Source organism: Macrobrachium nipponense, chromosome 41 (assembly GCF_015104395.2).
Source record: "Macrobrachium nipponense isolate FS-2020 chromosome 41, ASM1510439v2, whole genome shotgun sequence".
Taxonomy (NCBI): Eukaryota; Metazoa; Arthropoda; class Malacostraca; order Decapoda; family Palaemonidae; genus Macrobrachium; species Macrobrachium nipponense.
In genome coordinates this window covers 14,065,632-14,084,862 of record NC_061102.1, presented here as the reverse complement: position 1 = coordinate 14,084,862, position 19,231 = coordinate 14,065,632, and the positions used below count along the sequence as shown (strand labels likewise).

At 41.2% G+C, this 19,231-nt stretch overlaps 1 protein-coding gene across 8 annotated transcripts in view; it reads left to right on the top strand.

Annotated features, from left to right (window-relative positions):
• Positions 1-19,231, top strand: part of LOC135212528 (deoxyribonuclease TATDN1-like) — a 118,730-nt gene that overhangs the window by 81,179 nt on the left and 18,320 nt on the right. For 3 of the 8 annotated variants that reach the window (XM_064246054.1, XM_064246055.1, XM_064246057.1), the window contains exons 3-7: positions 8,698-8,877; positions 9,186-9,378; positions 9,637-9,840; positions 10,319-10,522; positions 13,880-13,991. In XM_064246054.1, coding sequence (XP_064102124.1) covers positions 8,698-8,877; positions 9,186-9,378; positions 9,637-9,840; positions 10,319-10,522; positions 13,880-13,988 — 890 coding nt within the window. In that variant the 3' untranslated portion in view covers positions 13,989-13,991. Of the gene's footprint in view, positions 1-8,697; positions 8,878-9,185; positions 9,379-9,636; positions 9,841-10,318; positions 10,523-13,879; positions 14,054-14,255; positions 14,275-19,231 lie in introns of those variants that run through there. The other 5 variants (XM_064246053.1, XM_064246058.1, XM_064246059.1 and 2 more) reach the window with 3 other exon arrangements.

Genomic DNA, 19,231 nt, shown 5'->3' with positions numbered 1-19,231 from the left:
ATCATGAAGTTTTCGTATCTTGGACCACATTTTACATGTAAAATGGCTAATCCGTTCCAAGCCCTCCAAAAACACCCCAGTAAATTATATTTCCAGGCCTAAAACACATTTTCATACAATCAACTTACCTGTCAGATATATACATAGCTAAGACTCCGTCGTCCCCGACAGAAATTCAAATTTCGCGCCACTCGCTACAGGTAGGTCAGGTGATCTACCGGCCTGCCCTGGGCGGCAGGACTAGGAACCATTCCCGTTTTCTATCATATTTTCTCTGTCGCCGGTGGTATCAACATTGTTGCTATTACCTCCTGACTTAGATTCTTATTTCATCCTTTGATCATCGTTTATCGGCTTTTTGGTGACGTATCTGGATCGTGTTTTTGGCATTCGCTACTGAGGACTGATTATGGACTTGCTTTTTGGAATTTTCTCAGTATGTCTGATTCAAATGTGAGTGTGAGAATGTGTGTGAATGTAGGCTGCAGGGTGAGGATACCGAAAGCTTCGGTTGATCCTCACATTGTATGTCGTAAATGTAGGGAGTTTCAGTGTTCTGCTACTAATACTTGTCATGAATGCGAGGGATTAAATGCAGAAGAATGGAAGACTTTAACTTCTTATTTGAAGAAGTTAGAGAGGGATAGGGTTAGACGTCTGAAAGGTGTGAGTTCAAGGCCTATTGAGCCTTTTATTGATACTTATTCTAATCCTGATGATTTAGATTCTCCCTATGTGTCTAATTCACAAGGTTTACTTTCGGAATCGGCCTCGGAAATCGCCGATCTGAAAGCTACAATTCGGGACATGAAGTCCAAAATGGCAGACTTACAAGGTAAGGCTAGTGAAAGTGAGCATTACAGTGAAGTGAGTTCTCCCAGTGTTGTGGAGAGGGCGTTTGATCGTCCCTGCGACGCTCCCAGGCCTAGACCTCTTCCAAGCTCCCATGCCCAGAGGAGAAGGAAAGTCGAAAGCCTTAAGGAGGACGTGGGGAATCCCCAACGGTCAGACGTCCCTTCAGCAAGCTCTGTTTCGTTGCAGGCTGCTCAAGGGCGCTTTAGAAAAAGCGTCCTACGTGAGTGTTTCTCATCCTCTCCCTCTCCCTCACCTAAACGAGGGTGGAAGGAGTCGGATTTATCTAGGCCTCTGAAACGGCATTTGAAAGAACCTGAATTAGATTTGAGCCCGGGGCGTTTCTCAGATGACGCTCCCTCGTCTATTAAGAAGGCGAAGGTGGCGTCAGCATCACCCGACGTGGACGCGGAAGAACACTTTCCTACTTCTCCCCCGATTGAAGATGACGTGGGAGAAGCTTCAAGGAAGATTATCTTGGCAGTACAAGAGCAACTGGCCTCTTTGGTGGGAGTGTTAGCGCCTCGTAGGAAGGATGTTGCGCTTCCAATCAAGAAGTCTCGTCCTCTCTCCCCTGCGAAGCGAGAGGCGTCATGCAGACGTGAAGCTTCCAAACATATCGCAGAGGCTTCGGTTTCGAGAGCGAGATCGGGAGAATTTTACGGAAGACACGTAACGCCAGATAGACGTGAGACGTCTTCTAGGCATGAAGCGTCATTTAAAGCTGCTTTTAGACGCGAGGCTCCAACCAGAGTTTTGGCGCCAGTTAGGACGCCTTTTGAGAGCGAAGCGTCTTCCAGGCGCGAGGCGTCATCCAGACGTCAGCAGCCAGACAAGCGGGAGGCGTCAGCCAGGACGCTTGGCGGACGAGAAGCGTCATCCAAGCGGGAAGCGTCATCCATTTATGGAGAGAAACCTGGGCTGTTGGCGCCTTCCAGGACTATTAAAGCGGGGAAGAGGAAGGAATATCATTCCCTTAGCCCCTCTCCTATTAGGAGTTTGTCTCCTCCAGAGGAAAGACGTACTGAATTGGCAGCGGAGACTCATCTAGACCCCGAGTTAGAAGTAAACTCGGAGGAGGAGTTTCAGGGAAGAGAAGGACTGTCGAACTATAAAGTTTTGACAGCCTTGCTTCTAGAGGAGTATGGAGACGATTTGACTCCTGCCTCTCCTCCTTCTCCGCGCTCTCTTTTCTCGAGTGCAAAGACGAAGAAATCTTCGTCTTTTCTTAGAATGAAGCCCGCCATTTCGATGAAGAGGGCTCTTCAGTCTTTAGACTCATGGATGAAGTCGAAGAAGGAGTTAGTTAGAACGGTCTTCTGCATGCCTCCAGCGAGACTAGCTGGTAAAAGAGGCATTTGGTATCAGACGGGAGAGAATATGGGTATTTCTCTTCCGTCTTCGTCAGAAGCGGACTTTTCGACCTTAGTTGACGCTTCACGTAGACAAGATTTGAACTCTGCCCGTATAACTTGGGGCATTTCAGAACTGGACCATCTCCTCAAGGGACTCTTTCATGTATTGGAAGTTTTCAACTTCTTAGATTGGTCCCTTGGGGTGATGTCCAAGAAAGCCCATGATTCTGGAGGACTCGAACCAGAAGTCCTTCTATGTATTTTGTCTTGTATAGACAAAGCGGTTCAGGATGGCTCGGTTGAGATCTCCTCTTTATTTGGAGCAGGTCTTCTTAAAAAGAGGACAGTATATAGTGCCTTTTGACCAAAGCGGTCTCCCACGCTCAGAGGGCGGCGCTACTGTACTCGCCTTTGTCTGACTTTTTGTTCCCTTCTCAGTTAGTGAAGGACATTTCTCGTTCATTAACTGAGAAGGCGACTCAAGACCTTCTGACGCAGTCAGCAAGGAAGAAGAAACCGGCTACTGCTACTGACAAGAAAGGACCGAGTACATCAGTTCAGCCCTTTCGAGGTGGCCCGACCTATAGAGCTCCCGCAAGAAGGAAGGCTCCTGAGAAAGAGAGGTAGGTCTGCCTTTCGTCCCTTTAAAAAGGGAAAGTGATGCTTCTCTCCTCCAAGCACCAGTAGGTGCCAGGCTCCTGGGATTTGTGGAGGCCTGGGCACTTATAAACGCAGACGCTTCATCGATGTCTGTAATAAGGAAGGGATATCGTATCCCTTTCCTGAACACTCCTCCCCTAACGTCAACACCGCGGGAACTAACAGCCAAGTACAAGGATCCTGTGCTGAGGGATACTCTTCGATCGATGGTGGAGCAGATGTGGGACAAGAGAGCGATAGAACTAGTACTGGATCAAAACTCCCCGGGGTTTTACAATCGCCTTTTTCTGGTTGCGAAGGCCTCGGGAGGCTGGAGACCAGTACTAGACGTCAGCTCTCTGAACAAATTTGTTCAGAAGGAGAAGTTCTCGATGGAGACTTCTGCCTCAGTTCTTGCGTCATTGCGACAAGGAGATTGGATGGTGTCTCTAGATCTCCAGGACGCCTATTTTCACGTCCCGATCCACCCTTCATCGAAGAAGTACCTCCGTTTCATGACGGGGGGGAAGGATCTTTCAGCTCAGAGCCTTGTGTTTCGGCCTTTCCACAGCTCCTCAGGTCTTCACAAGCCTGATGAAGAATGTGGCGAGGTTTCTTCACCTCAAAGGAGTAAATATCTCTCTGTATCTGGACGACTGGCTCATCAGGGCCAGATCAGAGAGACAATGCTTGGAGGACCTTACGTTAACTTTAGATCTGATCAGAGCGTTGGGATTACTCGTGAACCTCGAGAAGTCGCAGCTGACCCCAGACAGAACTTAGTCTATCTGGGGATTCAGATGGATTCTCCGGGTTTTCGAGTATTTCCTTTGCAAGAGAGAATCGCAAAAGGTTTGCAGAAAGTCTCTCTCTTCTTAAGGTAAGGAACAGGACGTCGGCTAGGGAATGGTTGAGCCTTCTAGGGACACCTTTCCTCGCTCGAACAGTTCTTCCGCTAGGAAGACTTCATGTACGTCCGCTTCAATTCTTCCTCAAGAGGTCTTGGAGTTGAAAACCGGACAAAACTTTCAGACTCCTTTCCCATTCCAGTGGAGATAAGACCGCACTTGGAATGGTGGTTGCCCCCTCTGAAAGAGAACAAAGGATCTCTCTAAAAAATCCAGAACCCAGACCTAGTGTTTTACTCCGACGCGTCGAAGATAGGTTGGGGGAGCAACATTAGGCTCGAAGGAGGTGTCAGGCACCTGGGAACCAGCGCAGGTGTCTTGGCACATAAACTGCAAAGAGCTCTTTGCCGTACACCTGGCTTTGAAGAGTCTAGAACCTCTGGTTTCGAACAAAGTAGTGCAAGTAAATGTGGACAACACCACGGCACTTGCCTACATTCGAAAACAAGGAGGGACTCACTCCTCGTTCCTTTACGAGCTGACGAAAGACCTTTTGCTTTGGACGTCTCAGAGGAACATCTCCCTTCTTACAAGGTTCGTTCAAGGAGTAAAGAATGCGAGGGCGGACAGACTCAGCAGGAGGAACCAGGTCCTTCATACAGAGTGGACCCTACACAAAGAGGTGTGTCAAGATCTCTGGTCTCTGTGGGGGACCCCTCATGTGGATCTCTTCGCCACATTCATCTCCAAAGGCTGGCAGTCTTTTGCTCGGTCGTGGAAGACCCAAGAGCTCTTATGGTAGTAACGCTTTCCTGCTGGATTGGTCTCATGTAGACGTCTATGCTTTTCCTCCATTCAAAATCCTGGGACTAGTACTGAAACAAAAAGTTTGTGGCCTTCCAAAGGAGACGAGGATGACATTGATAGCCCCCTTTTGGCCGGCCCAAGATTGGTTCACGGAGGTGGTAGAGTGGATCGTAGACTTTCCCAGATCCCTACCAAGAAGGATGGATCTTCTCAGACAGCCACACTTCAAGAGGTATCATCAAAACCTCCCCGCTCTCGCTCTGACTGCCTTTCGACTATCGAAAGACTCGTCAGAGCGAGAGGGTTTTCTCGCGAAGTTGCGATCGCGAGAGCCCGCAGAACCTCCACTAGGCAAGTATATCAGTCAAAGTGGGAGGTTTTTAGAAGGTGGTGTAGAACTAAGAAGTTGTCCTCCTCCACTACCTCTGTAGCGGAAATTGCGGACTTCCTTCTATTCCTGAGAGAGCAATCTCATCTAGCTGTATCCACAATAAAGGGATACAGAAGTATGCTCTCGGCAGTCTTCAGGAATAGAGGATTAGATCTGGCAGATAACAAAGATCTCCACGATCTCATAAGGTCCTTTGAGACTTCAAAGTCTAAGGAACCGGTCCCTCCTAACTGGAACCTAGACGTGGTTCTCAAGTTCCTTTCATCTGAAAGGTTCGAACCTCCTCATCCTGGCATCGTTTAGAGACATCACCATAAAAAAATGCCTATTCCTATTATCTTTAGCTACGGCAAAGAGAATTAGTGAATTACATGCTCTGCAGGATAAAGTAGGATTCAAGGGAGACTCAGCTATTTGCTCGTTTAAGACCCTGTTTTTAGCTAAAAACGAGAATCCCACGAATCCCTGGCCGAAGTAATTCGAAGTCAAAGGCATATCGAGTCTCGTAGGAAGAGAAGCAGAGAGGTCTCTATGCCCTGTAAGAGCTCTGAAGTTCTACCTTCAGAGAAAGCATCAGATGGGAGGCTCTAGACAAGGTCTTTGGTGCGCGGTAAAAGACCCCACAAGACTGATGTCCAAGAATGCTCTGGCATTCTTTGTGAGGAACGTCATTACAGACGCGCATAAGGTCTGTCCTGACGAAGAGTTTCGACTGTTGAAAGTGAAAGCTCATGAAGTGAGAGCAGTAGCAACGTCTCTCTCGTTTCATAAGAATATGTCGCTTAAAAAAACATCATAGCTACGACAAATTTTGGAGATGCAACTCAGTATTTGCATCTCATTACTTGAAAGACGTTCGTGTGACCTATGAGAAGTGTTTTTCTCTGGGTCCGTTCGTATCGGCGGATACGATCCTGGGTACGGGAGCCGACACCAATCCTTAAGTATATACTTTACTTCTTTTTAGATATGGTCTGGAGTCTCTTCTAACAAGAAGGACTTGGTTTAGCACGGGCGGCCGTCTATGTTGTTCAGTAAGAAACTCTTGTCATATCTAATCAGATGAGTATAAAATTTTTTTTTTTTTTTTAGAAAATTATGAATGTGTGCGTAGTGTGTTTTTTGAGTTATGGTTGTTGTGAAGAGTTCGGGGATAACTCGGAACAATCTTTATTTCTAACATGTGGTTAGGATCAGGTGGTCGGGATTGGTTGTGTGCTCCTTCATAAGGTGTATTGTCATATAAGTGGATCAGCACCCATTGACAAAGTCCTTTCAGGCTCTGCCGAGTAAGCGGATAAGACCCCTTCGGCAGACCCACAAGAACTCTTGGCCATAGATCATATATCTCGCTAAAGTTTCTTGAGGTGATGCAGACTACTGGGCAAACACCCACGAAGTCTACCACCTATCAGGTAGGAACCAAGGTTTTATTTATACCTACAACATATGTTGTTTACCTGTCTATTCCATAAAGTAGCTGTCTCTTACCCTCCACCAAAGGGTGCCAATCAGCTATGTATATATCTGACAGGTAAGTTGATTGTATGAAAATGATATTGTTATTTTACAATAAAGTTTCATACATACTTACCTGGCAGATATATACAATTAAAGGCCCACCCAGCCTCCCCGCAGGAGACAGGTGGAAGAGAGAAAATATGATAGAAAACGGGAATGGTTCCTAGTCCTGCCGCCCAGGGCAGGCCGGTAGATCACCTGACCTACCTGTAGCGAGTGGCGCGAAATTTGAATTTCTGTCGGGGACGACGGAGTCTTAGCTATGTATATATCTGCCAGGTAAGTATGTATGAAACTTTATTTTAAAATAACAATATCATGTTCTAGGGTTACGACGCCGATCTGACGGAAGAAATATGACTCCAAAAAGGCAAAATACTGTACATACTTGAGTAATATTCAACTGCATGTAATGTTCAACCCCATTTTTACTGCATATATTAGGACTTTAGCCTATGTCGCCCCCTTAAGCAATAAACCTAGGCCTATGTTTAGCGGGGGGGCGGTTGCTACTGTAGCCTAGTCTATGATTCTGACATCTAAACCTAAGAGCTAAAAGCTTAGAATATGCCAATAAAATGTATAAATAATCAGTATGTACTCATTTCAAATAATTATTAATTAATCATTAACTATAATACACAAACAAACAAACAAAAACTTCCAATCGATTGTTTATATTGAGCTGAGCTCTTACCCGTCTTACGAGTACCGAACGAACGCCAAGCAATCATTTTTCCTAGCACACAGTAAGCCATAAATTTTCATTAGTATCTCTCTTCAACTAATGAAACTACCAAACAGTATAATAACCATTCATTTCTATTCTTTATTCTATCTTTACCTAATGAAGATAACGAGTTACTGACAGCTATAATGAAACATACGTATATGTAACGTAATAATAAAACAGAAGAAGAATTCTAAAAAAATACGTATTTGTTGGCAGTCTGATTTATTTTATATTTTATGATATCTAATTCACAATTTTTTTATTAAATGTATTGCATGTACTCATTTCAAATAATTATTAAGTAACCATCAACTAAAATAAACAAACAAAAAAAATCTTCCAAACGTCTGTTTCCATCCAGCACTTACGAGTATTGAACGATCGCCAAGCAATCACTTTACACAGTAAGCCATAAATTTTCATTATCTCTCTTCAACTACTGAAACTACCAAACAGTATAATAACCATTCATTTCTATTCTTTAATTCTATCTTTACCTGTTTTTTTGTTTTTTTTTTTATTAAATGTATTGCACGAATATGTTTTTCAATTTACAGCATCCTTTTACCAATAGAATACTTAAAGCACAAGGGGTAGATGCTGACCAATAGGAGAGCAGGACCTTATGGGGTGACTAGCATCAGGAACCAATGGGAGAGCGGGAGGATGGTGGCGAGTTTACTCAGTTGGCGGCGCGGGAGTTTTAAAATTGTTCTTGGTGGTCCGGGCAAATCTCGGGACTTTACAGCAACAACTTTTTGTATCTGAAAACTTTTCGTATGTAGAGCTGTAAAATTTTCGTATTTGCTTTCGTATCTCGACTTTTTCGTAGTTGAGCCTTTCGTATGTCGAGGTACTACTGTATATGCATGTGTATATATATATATATATATATATATATATATATATATGTGATATATATATATATATATATATATATATATATATATATATATATATATATATATATATATATAGATATATATATATATATATATATATATAATATATATATATATTTTATATAATATAAAATATATATATATATATATTATACGTAGATATATATAGTATATATATATATATATATCTATATATATATATATATATATATATATATATATATATATATATATATATATTGTGAGCATTTTGTTAAACCAAATTCTCCTGTACAAGGTTTAAAAAACTCTTGCTGTCTTAAATTCAGACGGATATTTCAATGTCAAGAGTAAGATTTCAGGAGAGTAGAACAGAGATAAAAATAGCATTTTTTATTAGTAAGTTTGTGCTATCCATACTCATTATGTTTTGTGAACCACCAGCAGTTTCTGGTGTATTTTCAGTATGTTTCACTGCTTACCTTTGTATTTTTGTATGTTTTGTAATGTTCATTAATAATCTTGTCTTTGAATTAAATTTCTCTGCCAATTCATAATTTACTTGTCCACAATTACAATAATAATCATGTTCAATAATGAGATTTGTGAGTACTGTATTTGTAAAGATGTGATGATCTGTTTCCAGTAAGTACTATTATAATTTTTGCAGATATTGGTGCTAATCTTACTGATGAAATGTACCAGGGGATATACCATGGTAGCAAAAAACATGAAGCTGACCTGGATCAAGTTTTGAAAAGAGCTTGGGATGCAGGTCTCACCAAAATGATGATTACTGGCACAAGTCTCTCTGATAGTAAAATTGCTTTGGAGTTAGCAAAAACCAATGGTAAGTCCTTTAGAAAATTTTTAATTTGTTTCATTTATACCCATCTTAGTTAGAATAAGAGGGACATGAAACTGCTTTATCTTCTGTATGCTAACAGTTTTGTAATTAACTATCACAATTTTTATGATGAATTTTATGATTTATGATTTTTGAAGTCTCTGGAATGCTAAATTTAAATTGGTTCGATTTTTTTGTTTCATTACAGCCTTCAAAAAGTTGATGTCCATGTACTGTACTCAGATATTTTTTCACTGTTACCATCAATGAACAGGTTTATAGCAATTTTTTTTTCTTTTTTTGTTTCACAGAGCATCTATTCAGCACTGTTGGTTGTCACCCAACTCGTTGTGGAGAATTTGAGAAAGATGACACCGAGCCTGAGGCTTATTTGGAAGGGTTACTGCAGTTAGCTTTGGACAATAGGGAGAAAATTGTTGCCATAGGAGAGTGTGGTCTTGATTATGATCGCACACAGTTTTGTCCTCCAGATATTCAGAGAAAGTAATTGTTGCTATGTTGTATCATCAATTTGTATTATTTTTCTCTTTATTCTGTACAGCATAATCAGTAACATTTATTATGGAGCTTTACATACTTCTGTGTAAGCAGATCATTTTCCTCAATAACTGAAAGTTCATTTTAAAGCCACCCCTTCCAAGATTCATTGCAGATTGATGTTTAAATCAATTAGACTGACATTAGTTCATTTATTTTAAAGACTTATTTTCTGAATCTCATATCATTATGTAAATTTTTCAGATATTTTGAGAAGCAAATTAGTCTAGCAGAAGTAACGGGCTTACCAATGTTCTTGCATTGCCGAAATGCAGCTGCAGACCTTTTGAAGATCTTGTCTCCCTACCGAGAGAAAATATCTGGAGGCGTTGTGCATTCTTTTGATGGCACTAAAGAAGAAGCCCAGCACATTTTGGATCTAGATTTATATATTGGATTGAATGGATGGTGGGTGGCTTATATCATATCGAACTGTTTTGTGATTCTGAATTGTAATTGGACTCCTAGAGCCATTCTGTTGGGTGGGGTCTTTATAGTATAATTACATAGAACCAACTCATAACTCAGTTGTAGATAGTTATTCCAACTAATAAATTAGCTAGGTTTTTTTCTCTCTTTGACTATGATTGGGCTCACTCTTAAAACATGTGTGTGTGGTTGGACAGCATACCTCCACATATATAAAATTTGAGGCTTCCATCTCACCTGACATAGTCCTCTTTCTATTCCCATTTCTAGGCAATTTCAAAGCTCATAATCCTCTGTAGGATGGTGATATATTGGATTCAGCAATGAGAATGGTGTAAAACTTTAATTACAATAATTTAGTGACTTTACTTAAAACTTCTTGGATACCTATTTTGTGGAAATGAAAAGAAAGAAAGATCATGATGATTTGTTTAAAAATTCAGTCATTACATTCCAGCTCCTTAAAAACTGAGGAAAATCTGGCTGTTGCTGCAACAATTCCAGTGGAGAGATTGTTGATTGAGACTGACTGTCCTTGGTGTGAAATTAGACCTACTCATGCAGGTCATAAGCATGTCAAAACAACTTTTTTGAATAAGAAGAAAGAGAAATGGCAGTCTGGAGTTATGGTTAAAAGTCGAAATGAGCCTAACTGTATAATGTAAGTACTGTACTAGTAATTTTAGTAATTCTTATTCCGTCTTGTAGACATAGTTGAGGTATAGAAAAAAAATTAGCTTGTAACTGAGTTCATCTGATTTACATTGTAATATACGACAATGGGAAAACAAGTTACATCTAAGAAAGTTATTTCACAACAAAACCATTACTGAAAATTAAGCTAATTTTTTGGTCATGAAAAACTTTATGCCCTATTGAAAAAAATTGCATTTGGGGTCTTGTGGAAGGTGGCAGAGTTCACTCCCGTTTTGACATTTATGGGTCTTTTCTTTAGACTTTATTCTTAACTACAGAATTATTGAGGCACCAGTGGATGAGCAAGATGAGGCCATCTGCAGTGATTCTTTAGACTGGATATGTGGGATATTCACACTTAGACATTAGAAACTGAGAAAGGTAGCCTCAGCTAAGATTCATGACTCTTTCTTTTCCTATTCCCCGCTCTGCCAACGCGAAATCAGAGGAATTTATTTCTGGTGATAGAAATTCATTTCTCGATGTGGTTCGGATCCCACAATAAGCTGTAGGTCCTGTTGCTAAGTAACCAATTGGTTCCATCTAATCCTTGGGGCCAGCCCTAGGAGAGTTGTTAATCAGCTCAGTGGTCTGGTAAAACTAAGCTATACTTAACTTTCCTTTCCTTTGGTCTCTTTTATTAATGCTATTACTGTATTAAACTTATTCAATATTGTACCTCTCCATATTCACAGAACAATTGTAAATTCATAGGCAAATATAAAGTTGCTTGTAACTTATTATCTTTCAGAATACAGTATTAAAATGACTAGGAATAACATGATTATGCAATTCATCTTTAAACATTTACTTTACAATAATACCCATCATAATTCTCATTGTCAAACTTTAGGGTAGGACCTTTCACTCAGCATATTGATAAACTTTACATTAAGAAATTTCATCAGATATTGGCATTTGAAAGGACAAAGAAGTGAGCAGTACACTGGAAGTCTGCTGTTTAGAGATATAGCAGATATGTAGATTAAAGGAGCCCCCCACATTTACTGGATAGTCTTATCAAACCTTACTGATTCTTGCCCATCCCCATTGTAAATTTTGTAGAAACTGTCAGAACCCAGAAACCTGACATTCAAACATCATACAATAAGGTTTATCTCTTCCCTGACCATTTATATCTGCTGCTGTTAAAGCACAGCCAATGTGAATTTTTTCTGAAGGTTTTTCATGCATTTACTCTGCCTTCATTATCACAGACCTTGTGTCCACCTCTTGAAGTGCATGCTTTGCTTATGATTTAAGCCCTCATTTTCATTTTTTTGTACATATTCAGTTTCAAAGTAATTTTTTTTGCAATTTTTCTTCAACTTTAATCTGACTTCATTATCACAGACCCTGTGTCTACGTATTTTGAAATGCATCCTTTGCTTATGATTTTAGCCCTCATTTTCTTTTTTTTTTTACTACATATTCAGTTTCATAGTCATATTTCTTCACATTTTTTCTTCAACTTTTATCCTAAACAATGGTGGATTAGTGTTCATGCAGCAGTCGAGTTGTGTGCACTTGGTGAAGAGCTTACCAGTTTTTGTCTGCCTTCCTATGCATTTATTTAAATTCTGTTTAGTGAAAATACTAGTTTCTCACTTGAAAACGTTGCACAATTCAAATTGCTAAATCTGCCCTTGAAAGATATTTTCATTAATTTTTTCTAGTTCTTATAGGTCATTAGAATGTTATATTGTCCTTTTTAAAAATATTCTCATATTTTGAAATGTTTCTCTCATCCTCTATTTATTTAGTTTTTGTAGTATTCTATTGTACTCAGTTTCACTGAGCTGAAGGCTGTATTTTATTACCCACCTTGCCACTGGATTTGATATTTACTCTTTGGAAAATGGGCACTTTTAGATTTCTTACTTTTGATGACTTTCTACTTCATTTTGCCAAACTTCTTGTTTCGTTTTATCTTGATTTTTATAATTTACAGTTTTTATAAGGAGCCAGTACACTGTTCCCTCAGGGGGTTAGACCCCTACTCTTTTCTCCCTTATTTATTTATGAATGAGTCATACAGGAATTTTTTGCTTATTTCTCTGTCCTTTTCACAACAGATCTTTAGACCTCATTCATTTGTTAAATATAGCTTTGGCTACTATGAACTTATAAAATAGTTTGTTTTATGAAGTAAAAATTGGAGGAAGGTAGTATTAAGAAGCAGGAAATGTAGGCTGGTGATATTAAAGAAAATTTATATAAAGTGAAATGCCAGAAGTAATGTAGAACCCTTAGTGTGTTTTGCAAGGTACACTTGGTTGTTAGGTGATTCTATGATAGACACAATTTAACTAAGAACCGCAGGTATGATTCTTATTTCTAGAGTCGAACTCCATCTTTTTGTTGATCCATAACAGTTAGGCAGTGTTGTAAATTCTGACATTTCACAGACCCATCAGAAATGATTCTTAAACTTCTTAAAAAACACAACCGGCTTGGGAGGAGAGCAAAGCGCAAGCGTCTACTCTCCAAGGCAGTCGGGAAAAGACTGGGTATGACAGGGTTAGACACAGTCTTCGACCAGATCTCACCTCGTATGCGCAGGCGTTGCCAGGTCTCGCCTCGTATGTGCAGGCATTGCCAGATCTCACAGATTCCTTGCTTATAACCTCCAATTGTATTAACCGGTTTACCAGCTGCGTTTGGAAATATCCTATTGTTAAGACCAAAGGTTTGTTAGCTATGAAAAATACAAATTGATTCTAAATTTTGTCATATTTCTTTTTAGCAGGACCTGCTACCATACTCTGTGGATGCAAGTGAAAATGAGAGCTATTGAGTAAGAAAAGGATTAGCTCCAAGATAACTAATTTCACTGATTATTTATAATTCTGAGTTTGGTCTAATTATGTAGACCATACAATTAAGGCATTGCAAATTAGTGGTTTGTATTCATGAAGTGTAAATATTTTGTCATTTTCACTTAATGGTTGGTTATGAACTTATGTATTGGTAATATGATCAACTTATTTGTTTTTTGTAGTTGCTTTACAGTATGTTAAAATCATAACCAACTATGGTAGTATGCTTTTTGTGCAAGTATTCCAGTACGTGTTTATTCAGTGCAGTAGATAATGAACAAATTAAGTATTATTGAATTAACATAGTTTTCTTATCTGTTAAAAGATATGTATTAGCTGCATATGATTTGTTCCTTGTTTGTCGAACTGGTATATTTTTATGTAGGTGTGCATTATATATTATGGGGTTAAATTTTTGTCAGCAGAAATTGTATTTTATTACTGAAGTTTTTTTTTAGAAACTTTTGGTAAATAAGTTGATGATATGCATAATTATTTTACAGACAAGTCTTGGAAGTTTTGGCATCAGTCCGAAAAGAGGATCCTGAAGTTTTGGCTAATGCAATATATGAAAATACCTTGAAGCTTTTCTTTCCTTCAGAGGCCAAATGAAAAGTCAGTATCATTAGTAAGCTTTGTTTGAACATTTTGATAATAATAAAAATGTATTCCCATTCTTTTATTTGATATGATTCCCCTTTTAAATTTTAAGATAATGGTCTACTTATACTCTACGAGGTATTTTTCTTAAATTGTCCGATATCCGAAGTCTGTTAATTGTGAATTTGATGGTTTAAGAAAATAAATTGTCCCAGTAATATTTCCATCCAGTAGTTCAGTTAAATGCATAAAATATTCTCCTATATTCAATTTCTGTAGGGACTGAGTTAGAATGGTTTATCCCAATCACTTGGTTTTAGTAGGCAGTACCAATTTCCTTCCAAGTGCATTCACTAGGTAAGTATTAATTTAAAATATTATGTAGTTTGATATCATCATTCTTTTAATAAACTCTCATACTGTGCTCCACTGGTGAATATGGGGATAAACTATATCCAGTTGCAAAACTTTGGTTAAAGGATAGAATGAAATTACGTGATATTCCAGCTACTGTACTTCAGTATTTCTCATGATTAATTTTTACAACCTGTAAGCCTCCCATGTTAATTGCTGGTCCACAGTCTTTTGGAAGACAAAGTTGTACATACAACATGTGAGTAGTTGTTGCCTGTACAGAATTTAATTCATTCACTTGTTTCAGGAAGCCTGGGGTATATTGTGAATATCAGAAAGTGAGCTTATGCACTGTTCTGATTCTCTATTTGGGTTATTTTCACCTTCATTATAAGAGATATTTTGAGATTATTGACTAAATTTTTTAATTACTGGTAGTTAGCGCAGGTTGAGTTTGTATGCCAGTGTACTTAACTTTTCCTCGTATCCATTTGTCATCAGATCTCCTTTAAAAGTACATTTATCTCCAGTGTCTGTGAGATAATTATTTGCATATATAAAGCAGTCCGTATGTTCTCCTGTGAACCTTGAAAGGCTGTATATGACTTAATAGCCTGATAGTACAGTACGGGTAATTGCAAAAACTGATAATTTCATACATTCAACTTACCTGTCAGATATATATTTAGCTATCGACTCCGTCGTCCCCGACAGAAATTCAAATTTCGCGGCACTCGCTACAGGTAGGTCAGGTGATCTACCGCCCCGCTCTGGGTGGCAGGACTAGGAATCATTCCCGTTTTCTAACAGATTTTCTCTGTCGCCGGTGGTGTCAACATTGTTGTTATTACCTCCTGACTGGAATTCTTTTTTCAACGCTTTTGATCATCTTTCGACTGATTTTTGGTGACGTACTTGGATTGTTGTTTGGCATTCGCTATCGTGGAATTGATATGTCTGACTCTAGTGTTAGTTTCAGAGTGTGTGTGAATGAGGGCTGTAAGGTGAGGATTCTGAAGGCTTCGGTAGATCCTCACACTGCATGCCGTGGATGTAGAGTTGTTGAGTGTTAGATTGAGAACACATGTAATGAGTGTGAAAGACTGAGTGCTCAAGAATGGAAGAATCTAACTTCTTACTTGAAGAAGTTACAGAAAGATAGAGAGAGGAAGGCGGCCTACAAAAGCCGTAGTAGATCTCGTGAACTTCTATCTAGTTCTGTAGCTTCTTCTTCTTATAATTATTCTCATTCTTTATCAGCCCGATCACAGGTTGCTAACCACTCTGATTCGGCTTCGGAAATTGCAGATCTCAGAGCTTCCCTTCAAAAAATGCAGGAAAAAATGGCAGCATTGGAAGGTAAGCGAAGTGAATGTGATTTTTCGAGTGATATAAGTGTCCCCAGTGTGGTGGAGGGGGCGTCTGGTCGTCTCTGCGACGCTCCCAGGTCTAGACCGCTTCCAAGCTCCCTGGCCCAGAGGAGAAGGAAAGTCGAAAGCCTTACGGAGGTCGTGGAGAATCCCCAACGATCAGGCGTCCCTTCGGCAGAATCTGTTACGTCTCAGACTGCCAGGGACCGCTATAGGAAAAGCGTCCTACGAGAGTGCTTTTCGTCTTCAGGTTCGCCTTTTCCTAAAAGAGGATGGAAAGAGTCGAAGCTTTCCCGTCCGCTGAAGAGGAATTGGAAAGAGCCTGAATTCAATTCTAGCCCCGAGCGCTTCTCTGAAGAAGATGCGCCTTCAGTAGTAAAGAGGGCTAGGAAGGAGTTAGATCCATGGACGGTAAGGGCGCCGCGAGCGCCTTCCAGATCTCCCTCTCCTGCTTCGAATGAGGAGGAGTCCTCTACCAGGAAGATTTTGATAAATATGCAGGAACAACTAGCGTCTTTGGTAGGAGTTCTTTCCAAGGAGCCTGCTTGTAGAAAGATCTAGATACCGATCTCCTGTCAGGCGTAACGAGCCTTCCAGGGGAGCAGTCGCACAGGCGGCCATCTCTGGGAGGAGCGGAGCATCAGACAGGCGAGAAGTTGAAAAGGAAGTAACTCCTGCCAAGCGCCTGGCACCAGCCAGAAGCCAGGCGCCAAGTAGGCGCCAGAGAACACCTGATAGTGAAGTTGATTTCGAAGTAATCATGGGAAGAGAGGAGTCTTTCAGGCGCAAAGAGCCTGATTATTCTCAAGATCGATCGAGGCCCAGAACGCCAACCAAGTGCCAAGAACCAACTAGAGGAGAGGAAGCGCCTGCTAGGCACAATGCGCCTACCAAGCGAAATGCGCCTACCAAGCGAAATGCGCCTACCAGGCGCCAGGAGTATTCGGAACGAGATGCGCCTGCCAGGCTCCAGGAGTATTTGGAGCGCGATGCGCCTGCCAAACTCCAGGAGTATTCGGAGCACGATGCGCCTCCCAGGCGCCAGGAGTATTCCGAGCAAGATACTCCTGCTAAAATCCAGGCGCATTCTTTACAAAAGAGCCTGTTAACCGCCAGGAGTCTTCCAGGCTCCAAGCGCAAACTATACAAGACTCTCCTAAGGATAGGCGTAGAGAGAGAATAACTCTTAGTCCCTCTCCTGTTAGAAGTGCTTCTTCTTCGGAGAGGAAGAAATCAAGGGAGGAGACAGACGAAAGAAGGGAGCCTTCTTCTTCCGATCCTCTTAACTTAGAGGACATTTCGGAAGACGAGACTACTAATAAAGAAGGGCTTTCGAATTATAAAGTTCTTTCTTCTCTCCTTCTAGAAGAGTATGGAGATTCGTTGACTCCAGCTGCTCCTCCTTCTCCACGCTCGCTTTTTTCGAGCACGAAATCGCACAAGTCTTCGTCCTTCCTGAAAATGAAACCGGCCATATCCATGAAGAGGGCCCTACAATCTCTTGACTCCTGGATCAAGACGAAAAAGGAGTTAGGAAGGACAGTATTTTGTATGCCTCCTGCCAAACTAACTGGTAGAAGAGGCATATGGTATGAGACGGGAGAGAACATGGGATTGTCTCTGCCCATTTCGGCCGAATCAGACTTCTCGAGTCTTGTAGACTCCTCGAGGAGACACGCCTTGAACTCGGCCAGAGCAACATGGGGTCTTTCGGAGATGGACCATCTCCTCAAGGGACTTTTCCACACCTTGGAAGTATTTAACTTCCTGGATTGGTCCCTTGGGGTTTTGGCTAAGAAGTCCCAGGAAACGGAACATCTAAACCCCGAAGCCTTGCATAGTATCTTGACATGCATAGATAAGGCTGTTCAAGATGGATCGGTGGAGGTCTGCTCCCTCTTTGGTGCGGGAATGCTAAAGAAGAGGGCGGTTTATAGTGCTTACCTCTCACTAAGGTCGTCTCTCCTTCGCAGAGGTCCGCTTTGTTGTTCGCTCCTCTCTCAGAACATTTATTCCCTTCTCAGTTGGTGAGAGACATTGCACATTCACTAACTGAGAAGGCGACTCAAGATCTCCTCAGACAGTCTTCAAGGAAGAATAGGCCTGTGGCCAATGAGGAAAAGAAAGGGGCTCGTCCAGCTCAGCAGCAGCCCTTTCGATGAGGACCTCCAGCTAGATCAATTACCAGAAGGAAGACAACAGAAAAAAGAGGAAGATCTTCCTTCCGACCCTTTAAGAAGGGAAAATGAAGAAACGATTCTCCAAACACCTGTAGGAGCCAGGTTGCAAGTCTTTGCGGAAGCCTGGGCAAACATAGGAACCGACTCTTGGTCGATGTCGATCATCAAGAAGGGTTATTATATCCCATTCAAGGACAGCCCTCCCCTGACATCAACACCGAGGGAACTGTCCGCCAGATACAGGGACCCTGTACTGATGGATACTCTTCGTCAAATGGTAGAACAGATGTGGGACAAAAGAGCAATCGAGCTGGTACTGGATCACAGCTCCCCGGGGTTTACAATCGCTTGTTTCTAGTAGTGAAAGCTTCGGGGGGATGGAGACCAGTACTGGATGTAAGTGCGCTGAACAGATTCGTTGAAAAACAAAAGTTCAGCATGGAAACGTCTGCTTCAGTCCTTGCAGCACTTCGTCAAGGAGATTGGATGGCGTCCCTAGACCTTCAAGACGCATATTTCCACATCCCGATTCATCATTCATCGAGGAAGTACCTTCGTTTCATGTTGGAGGGAAGGATCTATCAGTTCAGGGCCCTGTGTTTCGGCCTGTCCACGGCTCCCCAAGTCTTCACAGACTTGATGAAAAATGTAGCAAGACACTTACATTTGAAGGGGATAAACGTCTCCCTATACCTGGACGACTGGCTCATCAGGGCCAGGTCTCAAAAGCAGTGTTTGGAGGATCTTTCAACGACTTTGGAACTGACGAAGTCATTAGGATTGATTGTAAACCTCGAGAAATCTCAGATGATCCACAGCCAGAATATGGTTTATCTGGGGATTCGGATGGATTCTCGGGGTTTTCGAGTATTTCCTTCTCTAGAGAGAATAAAGAAAGGTTGCACCACAGTATACAGCTTCTTAGGGAAGGAGTTCAGTTCAGCGAGGGAATGGTTAAGCCTTCTGGGGACCCTTTCCTCGCTGGAACAGTTCTTTCCTCTAGGAAGACTGCATCTCCGTCCTCTACAGTTCTTCCTGAGAAGGAGTTGGAATTGGAAGACAGGACAGCTCTCAGATACTTTTCCAATCTCAACAGAAGTAAAGAATCAATTAAGGTGGTGGTTAACCCCTTTAGAAGAGAACAGAGGAGTGTCCCTGGAAGTACAGAACCCAAACCTGATATTGTTCTCAGACGCGTCGGACACAGGTTGGGGTGCAACCTTAGGATCCAAAGAAGTGTCAGGCACCTGGTCGAAAGAGCAGGTGTCATGGCACATAAATTGCAAGAAGCTCTTAGCAATTCACCTAGCGCTAAAGAGCTTCGAACACATAGAGACGAAGTAGTGCAGAT